General features: G+C 40.0%; 1 protein-coding gene and 1 long non-coding RNA gene across 2 annotated transcripts in view; one reads left to right on the forward strand and one right to left on the reverse strand.

The window, feature by feature from the left end:
- LOC128492927 (uncharacterized) overlaps positions 1–17,750 on the forward strand; it is a 193,981-nt gene that overhangs the window by 126,486 nt on the left and 49,745 nt on the right. The window lies entirely within an intron of this gene.
- IL12B (interleukin 12B) lies at positions 453–9,023 on the reverse strand. Its single transcript, XM_053465681.1, has 7 exons — positions 8,968–9,023; positions 7,750–8,001; positions 5,603–5,711; positions 4,555–4,733; positions 3,632–3,786; positions 1,540–1,662; positions 453–807 (listed from the first exon to the last, which is right to left on the reverse strand). Exons 1-6 carry the CDS (start codon positions 9,020–9,022, stop codon positions 1,540–1,542), a joined length of 873 nt encoding a protein of 290 aa, XP_053321656.1. The 5' UTR covers position 9,023; the 3' UTR covers positions 453–807.

A 17,750-nucleotide genomic window follows, 5' to 3' on the forward strand; every position in this document is an offset into this window, starting at 1 on the left:
TGGATTGCTTGCAGGTGTAGCTGCAAACCCTGTAACTTCGGTGGTAAACAGGGCCGGTCCTACACCTAATGGCACCCCAGGCAAGAATATTCTCTGGTGCCCACCCCAACCTTGGAGCATTTCAAGGATGAGACATTTTGAGTTGACCATTGCTGAATTAGATGGGGTATTGATCATCAGGTGGGGGGTCTCCAAGCGGCTAATGTATATTTTCTATAACCCGAAAAAGAACATGCATGGGGTGGGCATATGGCTCCTAAATCTAAGATGATACCAAGGCCTATCATCAAAGGACTAGGGCAATAACATTGTCCTAAGCCAGACACTTCCAAGGACACAAGCACGATGACAAGACACACTTCAATCGTGCATCAATCAAGCCAAGTTATCCTACACAACGCAAACAGTAAGCGTGAAGCGTGACACCTGATGGGATGGTAAGACCTTTATCTTCAAAAATAAAAACTTTGTAAACCATATTAATATAACGTGATAAACAATATATAAACATAATATATGCAATAACTTAATATACATATTAAGAAAAACAATGATACCAAGTGTTACAAAGTAAGTTTTGTATAAAATGTGGGGTCACAAGAAGTTGTATTATTATGATTTATAAATATACAGTCAGAATGGACACTTCGAACGGAAAAAAAGCAAGACGGCTAACGGTTCGCATGTCATGCCCAGCGAAGGATTCCGGCTTCACTTAAGTGAGAGTTGTGTTTCTTCTTTCTGTCTTTTTTTCTGTTGCCCTTTTTCTTATCTTTTTTCGTTTTATCCTTCTCGGTTTTACCGTGCCTGCAAATTTAAAGGCGAAATGAGACATTTTGTTTTAAGTTTCATCTTACAGATATTATAGGTGTTTGGGGAGTGGATGTAAATTCCCCATGTAAGTAATATCTGTCCGGAGGGAGACTCTTTTCACTAAAGGTAAAGTTGACGGGTGAGTTTCCAGGAGGATTGAGTTTCAGCTGCTTCACTTCCCCATATGTTATGAATGCCCGTCTCGATTTAGCTGGTCTCTTTACCCTTTGAATTTGGCATTATGTAGGACCAGCTTAGCCCTCCACGCTGGAGAAACCTGCCGGTGCTGGTCCTTCGTAATGAATAGTGAAGTGCGAGAGTCAAAACCACAACTCTCCTTCAAATGCTCCATCCAACTCTCCCTTTAGTGAAGAAGCCCCACAATCTCAATCTCTCTCTCTTCGGGTGGCATGGCTGATGAAGATGTGGAGATGGTTGTAGACAGATGGAAAGAAAGAGCCACAGAGTCTGAGATGACATCAAGGACTGATGAAGGTTTGAGTCTTTACAGAATAAAATGGTCGGATTAAATGGGGCTGAATGGGTCTGATCTGCCATCAACTTCAATGTGTCTAGGAAACTCTCTTCTGCGCCCCCGGTTATCCCTGGTCCAGGGTGATACCTTTGATCCCTTGGCCAACATTGTTGCCTGAAGCTTCCCCTGACATGGGCTTAAGTTTTGAATGGTGGACCCCTTGTTAAAACTGGTGAAATCGTGACTCTTACCTACATGTAGCATGACCACTCGCTCCACGATGAGTTGTAATACATGTCTCTCGCTTGGACGCAGAAGTGAAACGTGCCCTTGCTGGGCAGTATAAGACTTGTCCCCTCAATATCTTTATGGTGCTGGAAGAAATGGATTGTGGGTGAAATAAGTTGACTACATTTAATGTTTTCATATAAAGCAGGTTTGGGGCGGTGTATCAACAACAATCTGCTAGCTACTAATATGGCTGATATTTCCTCGACATATAACAGGAGATACATCATATTTGCTAATTGTCTTGGTTGTGTCAGGAGAGTCCAGATAGTGTTTTAAAGGATTTTATTTAGCTGTACATTATTAGTACTCGGACTGGCCACTCACCCGATCTGCCACAGAAACATAAAAGCATAACATGCAGCCGTTGGCCACACTTACATTATCAGACAGCCGCTGGCCTTAAAGTGCCAGGGCCCCCTCGTCATAGCCATTGATTCCGTCTTTCAACAGTTTACCAAATTACTTTCTACGGCTGTCTTTATAATACAAAAGCTTGGAGTGCCACCTACTGGCGATTCATTCATTCACTCATTCATTCTCTTAAACATTTCAAAGTTTTTGTATTAAAACTATTCAGTAGCTGGTGTACTTTGTTGCCTTACGTCTAATTATTTCCTTGTAGTATAGTTGCCATAAATAAACATTTTTTATAGTAGGCTGTAATTTGCAAGCATGTGAATTGGTTCTAACGAGGGATTATCCATTCAGCCGACCGAGTACATATTAATGTGACATACAGCTTAATTATCATCATTACATTTCAGCAGAGTGTTGCAAGTCTGTGCTTTCTATTGTTTAAAGAGAGAGTGGCGGCTTCACGCAAAAGAATTCCAAAAGAATGTAACTGTTACTTGAAGAAGAGAATTTTTTTACGAACCCGTATTAAAGTATTCAAAAAGCACTTTAATATGCTGCATTAAAAAAAAAAATAGTAGAAGCTGTAGCTCTGGAGCTGCAGCTACCTATCGGGCCCATGGTCTGATGAGTCTTGACACTCTTTGGCTAATTGAAGCAGCCAATTAGCATCAAGAAAGGCCTCCTAGTGATTTCCCCGCATGCATGCAGCACTTACTTAGCCAGTACTAGAGCTGATTGGTGGTAATTATATTACATTTTAAGAGATCTGTTAAGTCGAACGCTTCTTCTGCACTGAAAATAGCCGGAGGGTGGGCAAGGAGGAAAACGCATGCAATTGGGGGAGGCCACAGAATTTAAAGGGATCTCTCAGCTATCATGTGCATTCACGCGCGTATAATGGCTGCCATGTCCCTTTAAACATCACAGCGTTAACACTGTCTTATCCTGTTAACAATTCTATTTAGAACGTTAGGGTGGCTGGACGTTATAATTAACCACCATGTAACTTCTTTGGATTGGCTTCTCATAATGGGGACCAAGATCAAGGGGCCTAGCAAGAAAAAAAACAAAAACATCCAGGGTTCAAGAGTTGTCTGTCAACTGAAGTTGATCACAACCTCACCTGACCCGCTATATACCCTCCATTCAGTGCCTAAGGGTCCAGTCCCTTACAAAAAATTACTGCAGTTTTTCTGAAGTAATACTGCAGTTTTTTGGACATGAAAAAACTGCAATACTGCACTTTTACTGCCGTATTACTGCACATTTACTGCAGTTTTACTGCATTTGTACTTCACTGTACTGTAGTTTTATTGCACATTTACTGCACTTTTTTTTATATTGCAAACCTACAGTTGTAATTCAATGTACTGCAGCTTTATTGCATTTGTACTTCCGTACAAAAATAACTGCAGTAAAACTGCAGTACAGTGAAGTACAAATGCAGTAAAACTGCAGTAAATGTGCAGTAATACGGCAGTAAAAGTGCAGTATTACTTCAGAAAAAACTGCAGTAATTTTTTCGTAAGGGGTGGCTTAAAGAGCCAGCCAACCTGTTGAAGAAAGGAATGGTGGAAGTTCCCTACTAAACTGCTTTACTGCCAAAGGCGTAACATCCTTCAGAGGATGCCTTGAATAGATGGGGAGACATTTTTGAGTTATTTTTCCCCAGAAATGTAAAAGGCGTTATATTACCTCAGACATCATGCTGCGTTCGTTGGTTATGTTGACGTTAAATATGAGTGGGAAGAAGGAATGAACATTACACCAAGTCTTTGGGTACTTCCACTTAAGAGAAACTTTCCCACTCTTTGTAGACTTATCCAGGTCTTGAGGTGGGTCTGGCCGTGCTGGAAAAATAAAATAATAAAATATGATTGGGATAGTTACGTCTTTATCTCTTGTGACATCATTGCTTGTAGTTGTGCTGTCATGTATACAAGTCCATATAAAATACATAGGCAGGCTGTACATGACTCTAGTAGTGTAATCACAAGAGGAACCCGTATGCGGTCTACACAAATGTAATGGAGGGTCTTCACTCGACAATAGGCCATAAAAACATTTCTCCGCTAGCACCTGATGTTGAAGAGCCAAGGAATGCAGCCAAGTCAAACTCACTCCTGGTTCGTAACTTCCATGGGCAAAGAGGGGTTGCTGTCCCAGGTGCCATACGGTAAGGCTCAACAATGCCCCTGTACGCACCTTCCACTTGCAGAAATGGAGCTGACGTTAGATTGGGGTGGGACATCTGAACCTGCCCCAGATGTCAAAATCTTTCCTCCTGCCGAAAGACCTTAAGACTTTATAGGATCCTTGGCCTTGTTTTATATTCAGGATAGCCTTATGTCTATCTTACTCATGCTTGACTTGTGTTATTAATTAATCTTTGCCACATCTGCTGGAAGGTTGTACCCCTTATACACCACCCCGATGAGCAAATACATTCATAACTTGCGTCAAAGCCGCAGCCAACGGATTTAGTCTATGATCATGCATAGGGAGGTCTAGGACCTCACCACATTTCTCCTTCTTTGAAACTTATTTTTTTTATCACCAATTTAATGTTTTCCCACTACGCCTAGCGAAACCTCTATCGGACGGTAGTAAATACTCACTGATATCTCTCAGCATGAATATCTTGGTGTGGTTTTCATAAGCCTTCTCCTGGATCGCATGGAGAGTAAATGTGATGTGACTGTTCTCCTCCCCGTGGCTGCAGGTTTCTTGGTCGTAACAGTTTACTACATAATCTGAATGGTGTCTGAAGGGGCCGTGGCAGGCAATGGGCAAGGAGCTAAAAAGAAGACAATAAGATGTCATCTCAAACCACATGACATCATGTTTCTTAAGCACCAGCAGATCCCGTGGCGCAGAGGAAGCCGTCTATTGAGGTCACTTTCTTATCTATCTACCTTTGTGGTTCATGGATATCAGGACAAAAACTTACCAGGAAAGGATAAATGATTTTAACCCCTTCACGACAAAGCCCGTACACAAACGGACGCACAATGCATTGTTTTTAATGGGTTTAAGGACAACCGATTGTCCTTAAGGGGTTAACATATATAGCCTGGAAGAAAGACGTGACAGGGGAGGGTATGATAGAAAAATTTAAGCAAGTTTAAGCGTGGGATAGGCATAAGGCTAAACTTTTATCTATAAGATCAGGCCAGGGACTGAGGAAACCACCAAATGGTCCTTATCTGCCATCGCTTTCTATGTTACTGTATCTCTGTCTATCTCGATATGCAGGTTCGGGTCCTTTCTGGTTAATATTTAACAGAAATACCTTTTTGAGACCTGTAGAATTCTATTTACAAGACGACTCTTCTTTTTTTTTTTTTTTTTCCCTTTGCATAATTTTTGTTGGTTAAATTCCACGGTGGAAGGGATTTGCATAAACAGAAATATTGGCATTGGTGATTAAAAGCTATGATTAAAAGCTATGATTAAAAGCTAGCATTCCATTAATTTCTCTGTGTGGGTGATGTTCTCCTATGATTAATGTTTAACAGGTTTCTGTGGGTTTCCGGTGACTGAAGGAAGGTTAACGAGATGGGACACAGTTTCGCAGATCTATAAAATTTTGTTTTGACACAAAATCTTGTGCTTTGAAACATTATATATATATTCCATGTAGATCTATATTTTTAAGAGACTTACCCTCTTTCAGCCTGGAAGAAATACTGATCGTGGCTTTTTGATGGCTTCCAGGAGCAGTTAAAATGGCCGCTGTAGTTGCTGGCAGCGCAGTGTATTGGGTGTTTTGAATCTATTTAAGAAACAAAATATTTAGTGGAATGAAATATAAACTACATAAAGCAGAGAGGGACAAGTCACAAATTTCAGAACGCATTCTGAGACGGGATTCTTTCGTTGACATTCCATCTGGATCGATAGAAAAAATCTAACTGGAAGGGACCTATGACATAGGGCAGGTCTGCACAACTTTAGTCCTCAGGGGCCAAATGGTCCACAAATTTAAATATATTCCAGCTTGAGCGCAATAAAAAAATTCAGGCAAGGATACACAGAAATTCCGGCCTGTCTGTGATGGCGGGCTTTGTCTGATGAAGAGCCAAGGCAGACGATGGTTGGGTAACTAACTAGACTTTACTTTCTAATGTACACCAGGCCCAGAATGGCCACCTGACACACACCGGGCACACACCCAACATTGCTCTATATGCAACTCACCTGCCACTCCAACAGCAGATCATTCCGGAAATGCCTGGACCCACACAATGTGAGCATAACATTTTTATGTCCTGCCATATCCAGCTTATGTCAGCCTTAAAATGTAACGCCTTCCACGTTAACGCCACTCCGGCCCTCATAGACACACTTTACCTTTACTTGATTATTTGAGTAGGACCCTTGAAATGTGGAGCCACCAGAACGTCTCTGGCATCCTGAAAGGCCACTTTGAGTCTCTGATTAATTAACGGTTTGGCTTCAAGGACATAAATGACTCCATAAATTACGTAGATGGATACGCTTCCTGTTCAATTCGTCAACATTCTAAGTTAGGGTTTTATCTTTCTCCCGTCATATTCATTACATAAGAAGCTATGGCATAACTCGGTCCATGTCTCGTTTGGCAACTTGGCCGGTGTGCCATAATTATTTAACATTCATGGTACAGCAGACGTCAGACGTCAGATTACAACAGAGTAATGCCTGTTCCGAAATTCAACGAGCCCAGCTAATCACTTCCTCATGAACTCCCTCAGTTGAGTTTATTTGTAAGACGACATCAAAGAAGCTTCTACATTCCTTGAAAAATGATTTAAAAAAAGCATAATATAACAAAATGATATAATTTTCTCTGGAAGGGTATCCGGTATGATTGTTTTTTAATGCTACATCTAGTTAAAGCCATGTTAAAATGAGAGAATATGACATTTAAATGTATCTATCGCCTTGGTGATTATGTGACTACAACTAGTTCTATTCATTTGTCAAATATCAAAAGGTATAATAAACTATTTTGTACAGTAATATCTATTTTCTCCAAAATAACTTATAGTTTGGAACTTTGTGTTTTAGTTGTTGTGTTCTAGAAATGTATTTTGTAAAAGTTGTTGCCTACATGACCTCAAAAGAGAAAGTTTATGGCCATCTAGGGGGAAATATAGCTCTTGCCTGCTCTGGCCACCTCCATCCTCACTCATTCTTCTAACGTGGACAGTAGCAGTTGGCCGCCAAAGACGATGGATAACTCAATGGGGAGAATAACTGGGTTCTCTAGTAACATATGGGGGAACTTCCCAGGCTAGGCTACCAGGAGGTCTCCCTCTTTTCACGGAGTAGCTTAACGAGGGCAGGGCCCTTTGCTGTGTGATGGTAGTGGTTCTTCATGTGATGGGTAGGGTGGAGAAAAAGGAGAAGGACCCGGAGACCCAGGAAAGCAGCGTTTCACCCATAGACTCTGGGTGAAACCTGAAGTGTTACCAGGTATGCTCGGAATCGTCCCGGGTCTGGCGGCCCAGAGCTCTCCTGCCCCTTATAGGAGGCAGGAAGGGGGTGTGTCTGGGTTAAAGAGGGTGGGGCTAGGATCCGAAACAATTATAAAGGGCTTGGAGGGAGTGGGATCCGGAAGGGCCTGGATAGGAGGCGAGGGGTGGCCAAACACCACTGCGCCACCTGAAGATCAGACATGGTGACCCCAAGGCTTATATTCATAGAAATAGTTCCTATAACCCCTTAAGGACAATGGGCATTCCCTAAACCCACTGAAAACAATGCATTTTGAGCCCGTACATGTACGGGCTTTGTCATTAAGGGGTTAAGCGCTTGTGCATACTTACAAGAAAGTATTTTCTTGTGGGTTAATGTAGATAAATTGTTGATCACAACAGATTTGTAATCTACGTCGTCTCCATCCTCTGTGTGGCAAGTAAAGTTTCCAACATCTACTTTTTCCTTCACGTCAATCTGCAGTGTTCTACCGTGTCTCCGTTGTCTCTTCACTTGCCAGTAGACCTGTTCTTCCGCAGACACATTGCATTCCAACGTCACGGTCTCTGTCGGCTTATCTTTGCTGATATCTACAACAAAGGCTTAGAAAGGGACAAGAACAGTGAGATTAAAAGCTTAAAACGTGACAACAATCCTCAGAGGCAAAAAAAAAAACAATAAATAGATGTTATTAGCGTGGCTGGTATTTTGGGTGTGGGACCATAGCACTGCATCGAGTTGGACTTCCCCTAAATTACCCCTCTCGCATAAGAATGGAGAGTAGGTACTTTGATCTATGCATTCCAGTATATCATAGTTAATTTGCTTACAGCAGACAAACTGCGTATGTAAAAGAGGAAGAGCTGGTTATATCTCAAAAACAGGCTTCTGACTTTCGTCCAGTTCCACTTGGACTTCAGTGCAAGCGCAAGCTCACGGGCTCTACATTACCGCTAGTGACAGGGCTAGGTAGGTATGGAACCTTTTGAAAACCCATCTGTATCAGTGGCATGTTAGTTTGTTATGAAGCTATAGATAAATAGGGGATAAGTCAGACTGATAAATAGATAGATAGATAGATAGATAGATAGATAGATAGATAGATAGATAAATAGATAGATAGATAGATAGATAGATAGATAGATAGATAGATAAATAGCTTAGTAGATAGATAGATAGATAGATAGATAGATAGATAGATAGATAGATAGATAGATAGATAGATAGATAGATAGATAGATAGATAGATAGATGGGTAGATAGATAGATAGATAGATAGATAGATAGATAGATGATAGATAGATAGATGGGTAGATAGATAGATAGATAGATAGATAGATAGATAGATAGATAGATAGATAGATAGCTTGGTAGATAGATAGATAGATAGATAGATAGATAGATAGATAGATAGATAGATAGATAGATAGATAGATAGCTTGGTAGATAGATAGATAGATAGATAGATAGATAGATAGATAGTGATAGATAGATAGAGAGATAGATAGATAGATAGATAGATAGACAGATAGATAGATAGATAGAATACAGGTTTTTGATAAACTTACTATTTTGCCTTAAAGGAAACTCCCATACTCCTTCCAGAGGATTAACAAAGAACATCAGAAAAATGAGCTTAAGGAAAGTCATCTGCAAACAAAATAATAGTTAATCAAAAAAGTTCCCACAGTGTTTATTAACAAGAGTTACAAGAATATATGATTTTCCATGTTTTTCCATTTCCAATTAGCAATTGATCATCGATGTACCCTCTAATGGACCAGCATCCATAGTATAAGAGGTAGTGTCACATACAGTAATCTTTCAAGACCTCAGAGGTTTCTTCTCTAGGTGCAACATGAATGTTGGTCCTCTAAAAGATATGACTAAGTTCTTAGGACCATATTATGTAGGATCAATATAATGTCCAATAAAGACTAGTCACCAGTGCTTACCTGCTGTATCATACTACTTACGATGTTACACCATTATATGATACGACGTATCAATCAATAATTACGTTATCACACAGATATTAACATATTACATTTATTGTATCAAACACAGCTTCCAGCTAATATTTTGTTCTTCTACTTAAATAACAATTTTATTTGTCTATATAAGACCTTTGTATAAAATGAAATGAATAAATAATAAATGGCTGTAGAACGCAACAGGTATAACATAAAAGTACATTTTAAAAAATATGTATACATTGCTATCAAATATTAATATTAACTAACTAAATATATATATATATATATATATATATAATACAACAATATTACAAAAAAGTTATTACAGTGCACATACTATATACTATATATGTACTATATACAGTATACTATGTATACTATAACTATAGCTATGTAATATCTATATTTAGATTGTAAGCTCACAATGGGGGCCACAAAAGCTCACCATTCTTGCCAGGAACAAGGCTAGATGGCAAGCTCACCGTCTTCAACACCCCATTTAAATAGTACGGCGCTGCGTAATTTGTTGGTGCATAATAAATAAATAGTAATAATAATAATTATTATAATAATAATAATAATAATAATAATAAATGAAAATTTAAAAAACAACATATATTATAGTTTAAAAAATAATATATATTTATATATATATATATATATATATATATACCTTACCTTGGTGTTCTCAGTAATGGAATCTGAAATTCTTCCACTCGCTGTATTTTATTTTGTTTTCAGGTGTACCGGCTTTGTACTCAGCCTTATTGTTTGCCTTTTGTAATAACAGTCGACGGTGGTGCTTTACTGCTTATATAGTCAAGACGTGTTCAAATGACATCATAGTAATAATAACAGCGGTAATTTTTTTTCTTTCCTTTTTCTATTGTTCATGTTGTTTCTGTAACCTCATTGGAGTTTTAAAATTAGGAAAAATACAGAGCTCGTCGAGCAATGAGGAAGCTCGTGGGTTTCAATGTGCTTTATGGTGAATGTCACTGGGAGATTTCCTCTTTCTGTCTGGCTGTACAAACAAGAAGCGAGTGTAGGTACCTAGACCGGCAGAAAATGTCAGCGTTATGGCAACTTTCCAAAGTAGACGGTGATGTCATCGCTAACAAAGGGCCCCGAGCCAATGTTTTTTTAACGTAGTGTGACATTTTACACAACATCAGCTAATCGTGTCGATTCGCAACACTCGGGATTCTGCCCTCAAAACCCACGGTTATATCGTCACAAATTATGGTTGGCCGAGAACGGATTTGATGATCTAAATGTCTAAGCCACAAAAGCATCTCCACAAATGATGCAATTCTGGTAATCACTGTATTAGAGATATGACCGGTGGCATGTTCTTCACCAGTCTTATGGCGACAGGACTTCGTTGTTGATACTTGTTCTGTGTGATAAATGGGAATTATTATGACCTTTTTTTTTTTTACCCCCAAAGGCCTTTTTAACAATTCTCCTCAGAAATCATCATGATCACCTCCATTCTGCGTCAAGTGTGCTTAAAGGAACCGTCAAACATTTCTTTTGGGGGGGGGGGATTGTATTAAAAAATACCTCCCAGAATTTCAAAAAGCCAAAAATGGGCACTTTTGATTCAAGGGATGGGGTATCAAAGCATGGCTACAGTTAGGGCATTAACATGACTAGAAGAAGAATAATGTGATGTATAGTGACCCAACATCATTTATTAGGAGAATCCCTCGATGCCCGGGCCAGGCCCCTCAAACCAAAATGAAATGCCCAATGATTAACCCGACACCAGGAGTGGGGTTGAAAAGGTCCAGAGCCGGTTTATTCATTTAACCGAGCCATTGCCACGCAACCTAAACCAAAATAAGTGCGTTAACAGGGCAATGACCACCCGACAGAACACAATAAATAACATAAATAACATATTTATAACATGAATGAATAACATAGCACTTCCAGTCACCCCCCCCACCTTCATGTCGGCATCTCCGGTACAACAAAAGGAGCCAAGAGCCTTTATGAGACAATGCGCTGGGATATGACATCATATCCCAACATCCTGTATCATGAAGGTCCTCATGCGCATTTTAATGAAGTTTATGGAGGCTGTGCTCAGGTTGGGGTCCCGGTTGGAACCATTGTGCAGCGGACCACCGGGAGGCTTGATCGCCCAAGAAGGCCCCACCTCGCTTTTGTACCAGGTGGTCTGCCGCCCCCTGGACCTGCTGCCCTAAGCCTAGGCAGAGTTGTCCTAGGCCGGGATAAGTCACTGGATGGATGCCAGAAAAATTCACTTTTCACCTCTATATTTATCTAACTCTTTTAGGCGTCTGAAAGAAACATTTTTTTTCATGACCTCACTTCCTCTTTTTATATCTCAGTTTCAGCACCATAAATGATCGCGTTTGATTCCATTCTTTAAATAATTATCACAGTTGTCTGATTTGACAAGAGAAATTGCCCAGGAATTGCCGGTAGAAATGATTAACTCAAACTCATCATGGAAAGAAATGCCAAGGGAGCCCTTTGGGGGTGGGGAAAAAAATTCCATTGATATACAATGTTAGCCAAAGCCATTAACCAAATTGGTAGGAAATTATAGAAAAAAATTATATTTTTTCCCCAAAATTCTATGTTTGTGTCTAGATCTATATTTACAAACCAGGGTCCTAGGACATGAAAAGAATATTAAAGAATCCCACGCTCTAATCATTACAATATGGTGGATGGAAGCCTCTTCAAAGGGTTTGGGAAAGAACTTGATTTTTTATGTATTTATATACTATTTTTTTTTATTAATTTATTACTAAATTATATATTAATAAATTAATAAAAGTATTTTTTTACTCAAGTTTCGACAGTCAGTATTAAAGTCTCATAAATAAGTAATTTTTTTCTAAATCTTTGTTGCTAAGCCACAGACATGAAGCCCAACCGCTAAAAAATTCTAAGGAACAACCGAAAATTGCTGTCGCTTGTCATATGGTCGAAATACCTGTGGGGGGGGAGGAAATTGTGAAAGATGAGATGTGGTTAATAACGAGACATACTTCCTCTATGTCTCTTTCCACTAATAATAATAATCATGGTAATATTCTTTTAGCTGCATGGGGAAAAAAAACTATTATTAAGGGAATTACCTGCCTACGATGTAGCATGCAAATGAGCAAGCAAATCGAATGCCGTGTGAAAATAAGTCTAACTTTTCCATTGTTTCTTGAGCAAAAACTGGGACAAAATGGGAGCTATAAAGACATAAATTTATATTAAAGCAGATCTATCACTATTTCGGAAATACTACATTTATCAGATGACTAAAAATTAATAAAACCAACAATATGTTTTATTAGAATTATTAGAATGATATGTGGGAAACACTTTAGGTTGTCTCTCCCCTCTTGTTAAGTTCCTGATTGTTGTGGATAGGTTCAGGCTGCCTTTTGCCAGGGTTGGGGGAGAAGAAGGCAGATAAGTTAATGGCAGGAAATTAATGAGTTAACGCTAGTTTTACCACCGTTTTAAACAAAATATCTAAGCAGTGTTGGGGGGGGGGATACAACTTGATTATAACTGGGTGATCCAGGGAGGAATCAGATGCCATCTTGGAGTCCAATTGGAAATCCAAAGCCGGACTGGTGGGGCAACCCTGGCAATGTAAAGCCACGGCTGCCTGATGACGTCAGGGCGGTGGACAGCTGAACACGCTCACCCACACGCTATGGTTTTATGTTTTTATGCTCATGCTGAAGCGACAGTAAGAGTGAGTGAGCGTCGGAACCTCTTCATTGAGTTTTGTTTCCTTCTCAATCAACATTGAGTTTGAAATTGATGGTCTTTTTTTTGCAAATGTTCAGTAATGATCAGAGCATCGACAAAGACGAGAGACTTAGCCAATCAACATAGAATTCATCATATAGATGTGGGGGGGGGCATAAAAAAAAAAAAAGTAAATATTTTTTTTTTTTACATGCAGTGTCTTATGTGGGATTCATTGTCAGATTTTTCCAGTGGCAGGACAAGCAAAAATCAAAAAAGAAACAGAAACATACATGCTAAAACCAACAAAAACATACCAAAACCAACAAAAACATACTAAAACCAACCTCCTTCCATCTTAAAAAAATAAAATAAAATGTAACGAGACACTTTATGAGTAACGTATAGCCAAATGAGTCATATACATGGAAAAAAACAAAACAACGGACTCCTGAAAGCTGTGTTAAGCCCCAGGCAAACTCTCTGCAGGTCGAGCATTCAGCTCAGGTAGACAAACAATGGTCTGTAAGCAATGCCAGGAAGCACTCCCTGCTTACACGCTGGAACAAACCATTTTAGGCAGCGGGGGGCAGCCCCTAACTGTTTCTGCAGTTTCGTGCCTTTAATCACAGCCTCATAGAGGTAATTGTAAGACGGGGAAAAGGCACATGTGAACAGGTCAAAGGCTTATATATAACGTTAGGAAGTTTTACTTTACTGAGAGAGGATAGATAACTGAAACAAACCCCCCCCCCATCCGAAGTTGGAGAGGCTAATATGGTGAAATAATGTAAACATGCGTGGGCATACCTGAGAACTCTGCGAGTTTCACCTGGAGACTCCGGGTGAAGTGTCGCTTCTCCTGGTCACGGCAGGGGAACTCCGGGTCGCAGAGTTGCGGCACGCTCCACGTCAGCAGGACCTCTTACCCACATCCCACAAGGGGGGCCCCGGGGGGCTGGAGCCAGACGGTTCCCAGGTATGGGCAAATGGCTCCTAAATCTTAGATAAGATCAAGGACTGATAAAGACCTAAGTTTTGCATAAAAAAACAGGCAGACTAGACGGGCCAAATGGTTCCTACCTGCCATCAAACTCTATGTTTCTAGGATTGCCCCCTGGGTTAAAAACTGCCCGGAATTTAAAGAAGTTCCCACTACACTATATACCTGCATTCCCCGCTTCCCCTCTCTCTGTATATTCTATTGTTTATCCCTTCTATATAAGCACCGACTTATGCTATAAAATGTTTTATACGGCATAACACGTATTATTGATTGGTTTTATTATATGTTCTTGTTCACAGGTGGCTTTTCAGTGTAACACAAAGAACGGAAAGGGACAGGGAAGGATTTAGGGGATGTAGGTAGGGCGACAGAAAGACGAAATGTACGAAAATAGGAACCAAAAAATGTTTGTTTAGAACAACTTGTTTAACCTGAACTGAATGCTATTTCAACACAAAGTTGACATTACATTGGTTGAAATTATAGTTATTTTATGGTTGGCTCTACAGTAGTATCAGTGGCCGTTGGTGGACATAATGCCTATATCTATACCTGGGAAGTCTCCAGGTTTCACCTGGATTCTCTGGGTGAAGCGTTGGTTCTCCGGGTCTCCGGGTCACTAAAAAGAAAGTCCAGGTCGCAGGAGCGGTGTTGCGGCAAACCCCTCCCCCGCCAACTTGTCCCGCGACTCTGACGTCAGCAGAACCGCTGATTTTTATTGCTAGTCCATGCCTGGTGTAATCTTCTAAATTTGGGCCTCGGCCCATTATTCTTGATGATGAAGAAACAGCAACAATTGCCAGCTGCACAGAGGCATTTAGAATGTATCAAAGTCCGTGCCACAACAGAAGCTCATTATAGTTATTAAAAGGCAATTGCTCCATAGACTTTAATTAGTCAGAGTGTCCAACTGGGTAATTAAGACTACGCCATTCCAGTTTGTTTTCCCACAGGGCAGTATGATAATCAGTCAGGGCTAATATGCAGCTGCCCAAAAATATTATATGATTCAAAAGCTAGAACTATTTTAAAACAATACAATAAAATAATGGTAATGTTAATTTGTTGGATGAAGCCGTGACTTTTGGTTGGATATTGAATGTTTAGGAAGTGCAGGCATAGCATGACGATCCTTTTAACGTTACAGTACATGGTTTGGAATGAATAGGGTTAAAATGTCACTGGTAGACTGCATTTTTTTTGCCAGTCTGCGCATGTGCAGGTATTTGACTTCAGCCTCATGAATCATGTCAGGAAGGTTTACACCAAAATACACAATCGCTGTGGCAGGCTGTGGATTATTTATGCAGCGATGTCATTTTTGCCCCAAGGGAACTCCTGATAATTATTATTAGCCAAAGGTTTGATCACACAGAATCTGCTCACTAATATTTAACTAAAGAGATAAAATAATGGCTGGAAAGAGGAAAGGGGTTTTTTCCATTAAAATTTCCATCCATTCTAAAAGCAGACAAGAACGACAGACAAACACGGAAACCTCTGGTTTCAGAAGAAGTGTCCGCTTCAAGGAAATGGTCTATTTTGATAGAGATAGCCATCAAAGATTGTGTTTGCTGCATGCAGCATCCCTCAGAGCTCTGTATGTGACCCAGGGGCTCTGGGATCAGAGCTGATTACCGGACCTCCGGGTCACGGGGTGCAATCGCATAAGGCCACGTCCACTCCCCACCCAGGTTCCTGACCAGTGTCTGCCCACTCGCCTTTCAAGATAATTTGGGGCTATCACCATGCATTCTAGCCCCTTATCATAGCCATGCTCCCTTCCTGCCTCCTATAAGCAGAAGAAGAAGAAGAAGGAGAGCTCTCGGGATTGGATGGTCTGGGAAGTTTATAGGTGTAAATATTAGGTTTAAAAGAACGTCCCATGGACTGGTGTTTGCACCCGGTCAAGCCTGCTAATTTTGTCACTAGATGCCTTGATCCATACTTTTCAACTGTCAGAAGTTTCTCTTTGGAACACAGGAGCAAGTATGATGTGATATGTGACTCCATTCAGAATATGATATCATGATGACATCACCTCACAATCCGTTCATGTTACTTGGTACAAGCTATGATGTCACTGAACATCCCGCCAACAGAATGTCCTCAGCTGCTCCCTTTCTGCACATGAACTGACTGGACAATGGTTCCTATGGTGATAAAAAGTGTCTGCTTGTAAAATGCAGAGGATAGTGGTTTTTTCTGCCTTTTCTTTTGCATTTTGAAGATTTCCCTTCTGTTTCACAGCATCCGGAATAAAGCCCTTATTCAGGTCTTCGTCCATTATGTTGAAGGCATTTGGTTTCTGCAAAACTAGCTCTTTTTTTTTTTAACCCTTTTTTAATTAAGATATAGTTTTAATGACAATAAAAGGAGATGATTGTAGTAATACTTGAATTTGTGGCACAAGTTGTCTAAACCTCCATAACAATTAGCTTCCTTTTCTTAGGTGGGATATGATGTCATATTACAACAAAGAAGAATATACAGGGGTCTTACAGGTTATAAGGACAGGGTTAGTTATAGCTTGTTGATCCAACAAGGCTATTTCGGAGTCAAGAAGGATTTTTTCCCCTTTTTGAGGAACAATTGGAAATCACTTCAAGGTGTTTTTTTTTTATTTTGCCTTCTTCTCGATCAACAGCTGGGTTGAAGTTGAAGGACTTGTGTCTTATGTCAACCTAAATGAGTATGTTACTAAAATCTTCTTACCCGACTCTTACAAAAGCAGAGAGAGATAGCTTAATAGATATATAGATATATATTTGCTGATATGGAACATATAGGTTTTAGGGAAAAGACAGATCTGCGTTGACTGCACAAGACTGGGGAATCGGAGTTCTGCTTTCAAAGAGGATCTCCACCCGCCGAGACGTCCATCTCTATGGATTCTGTCTGTGTGTTCAGCCAAAGCGTGACATGCACTGTTACTTGTACATGCAATGCTTACTTCCCTCTAGACATGAAACTGGCCGACTTCCCTGGGTCACGTAGAAGACGGATACTTTTACTTAGTGATTTCACATCTCAGTGTAAGTGATAGGACATTAGGACGTTTTAAGGGAATAGTCCCCAGAGGGACGCTTCTGTCCCCTGAAATCCTATTAAAGCTTAAGAGTAAAATATAGCTCAAGAACTTTTTCTTTAAATGTCATTAAAAATATATCTATGGTAGTCAGCATTGTTATAATACATGATATAATAATACTTTATTTAATAACACTCACCAGATGGTTTATGTTATTTAATAACACATTTAAATAACCGTGTCTAAAAACAAGAAGGAAGTTTTACCCTTAAGTTGGGTTGTAGATATGTGGAACAACCTCCCAGAGGAAGCGGTAGAAGCTAAAGTTATGTGGGCAGAGTTGGCGCAAGATTGCCAACAGTTGCGTATTCTGGTGTAGGCTGACTATGCCTAGGCCTACGGTGGCAGTATCTATTTTGCCAAAAAAACAGAAGACAATCGCCATATTGGGCAATCAGGTTCCCCTTGTTCTCCTCTTACTTAACGGGCTAGTTGGGGAAATCAGAGATCTCCCTTGTAACCTTGTAAGTCAGTACCCGTGCTGTGCATACTTTAAAAATATAATGTCATATGAAATTATATGATGTCATAGATGTGAGG

The sequence above is a fragment of the Spea bombifrons genome, chromosome 4 (assembly GCF_027358695.1).
Source record: "Spea bombifrons isolate aSpeBom1 chromosome 4, aSpeBom1.2.pri, whole genome shotgun sequence".
In the NCBI taxonomy this organism is placed as follows: Eukaryota; Metazoa; Chordata; class Amphibia; order Anura; family Pelobatidae; genus Spea; species Spea bombifrons.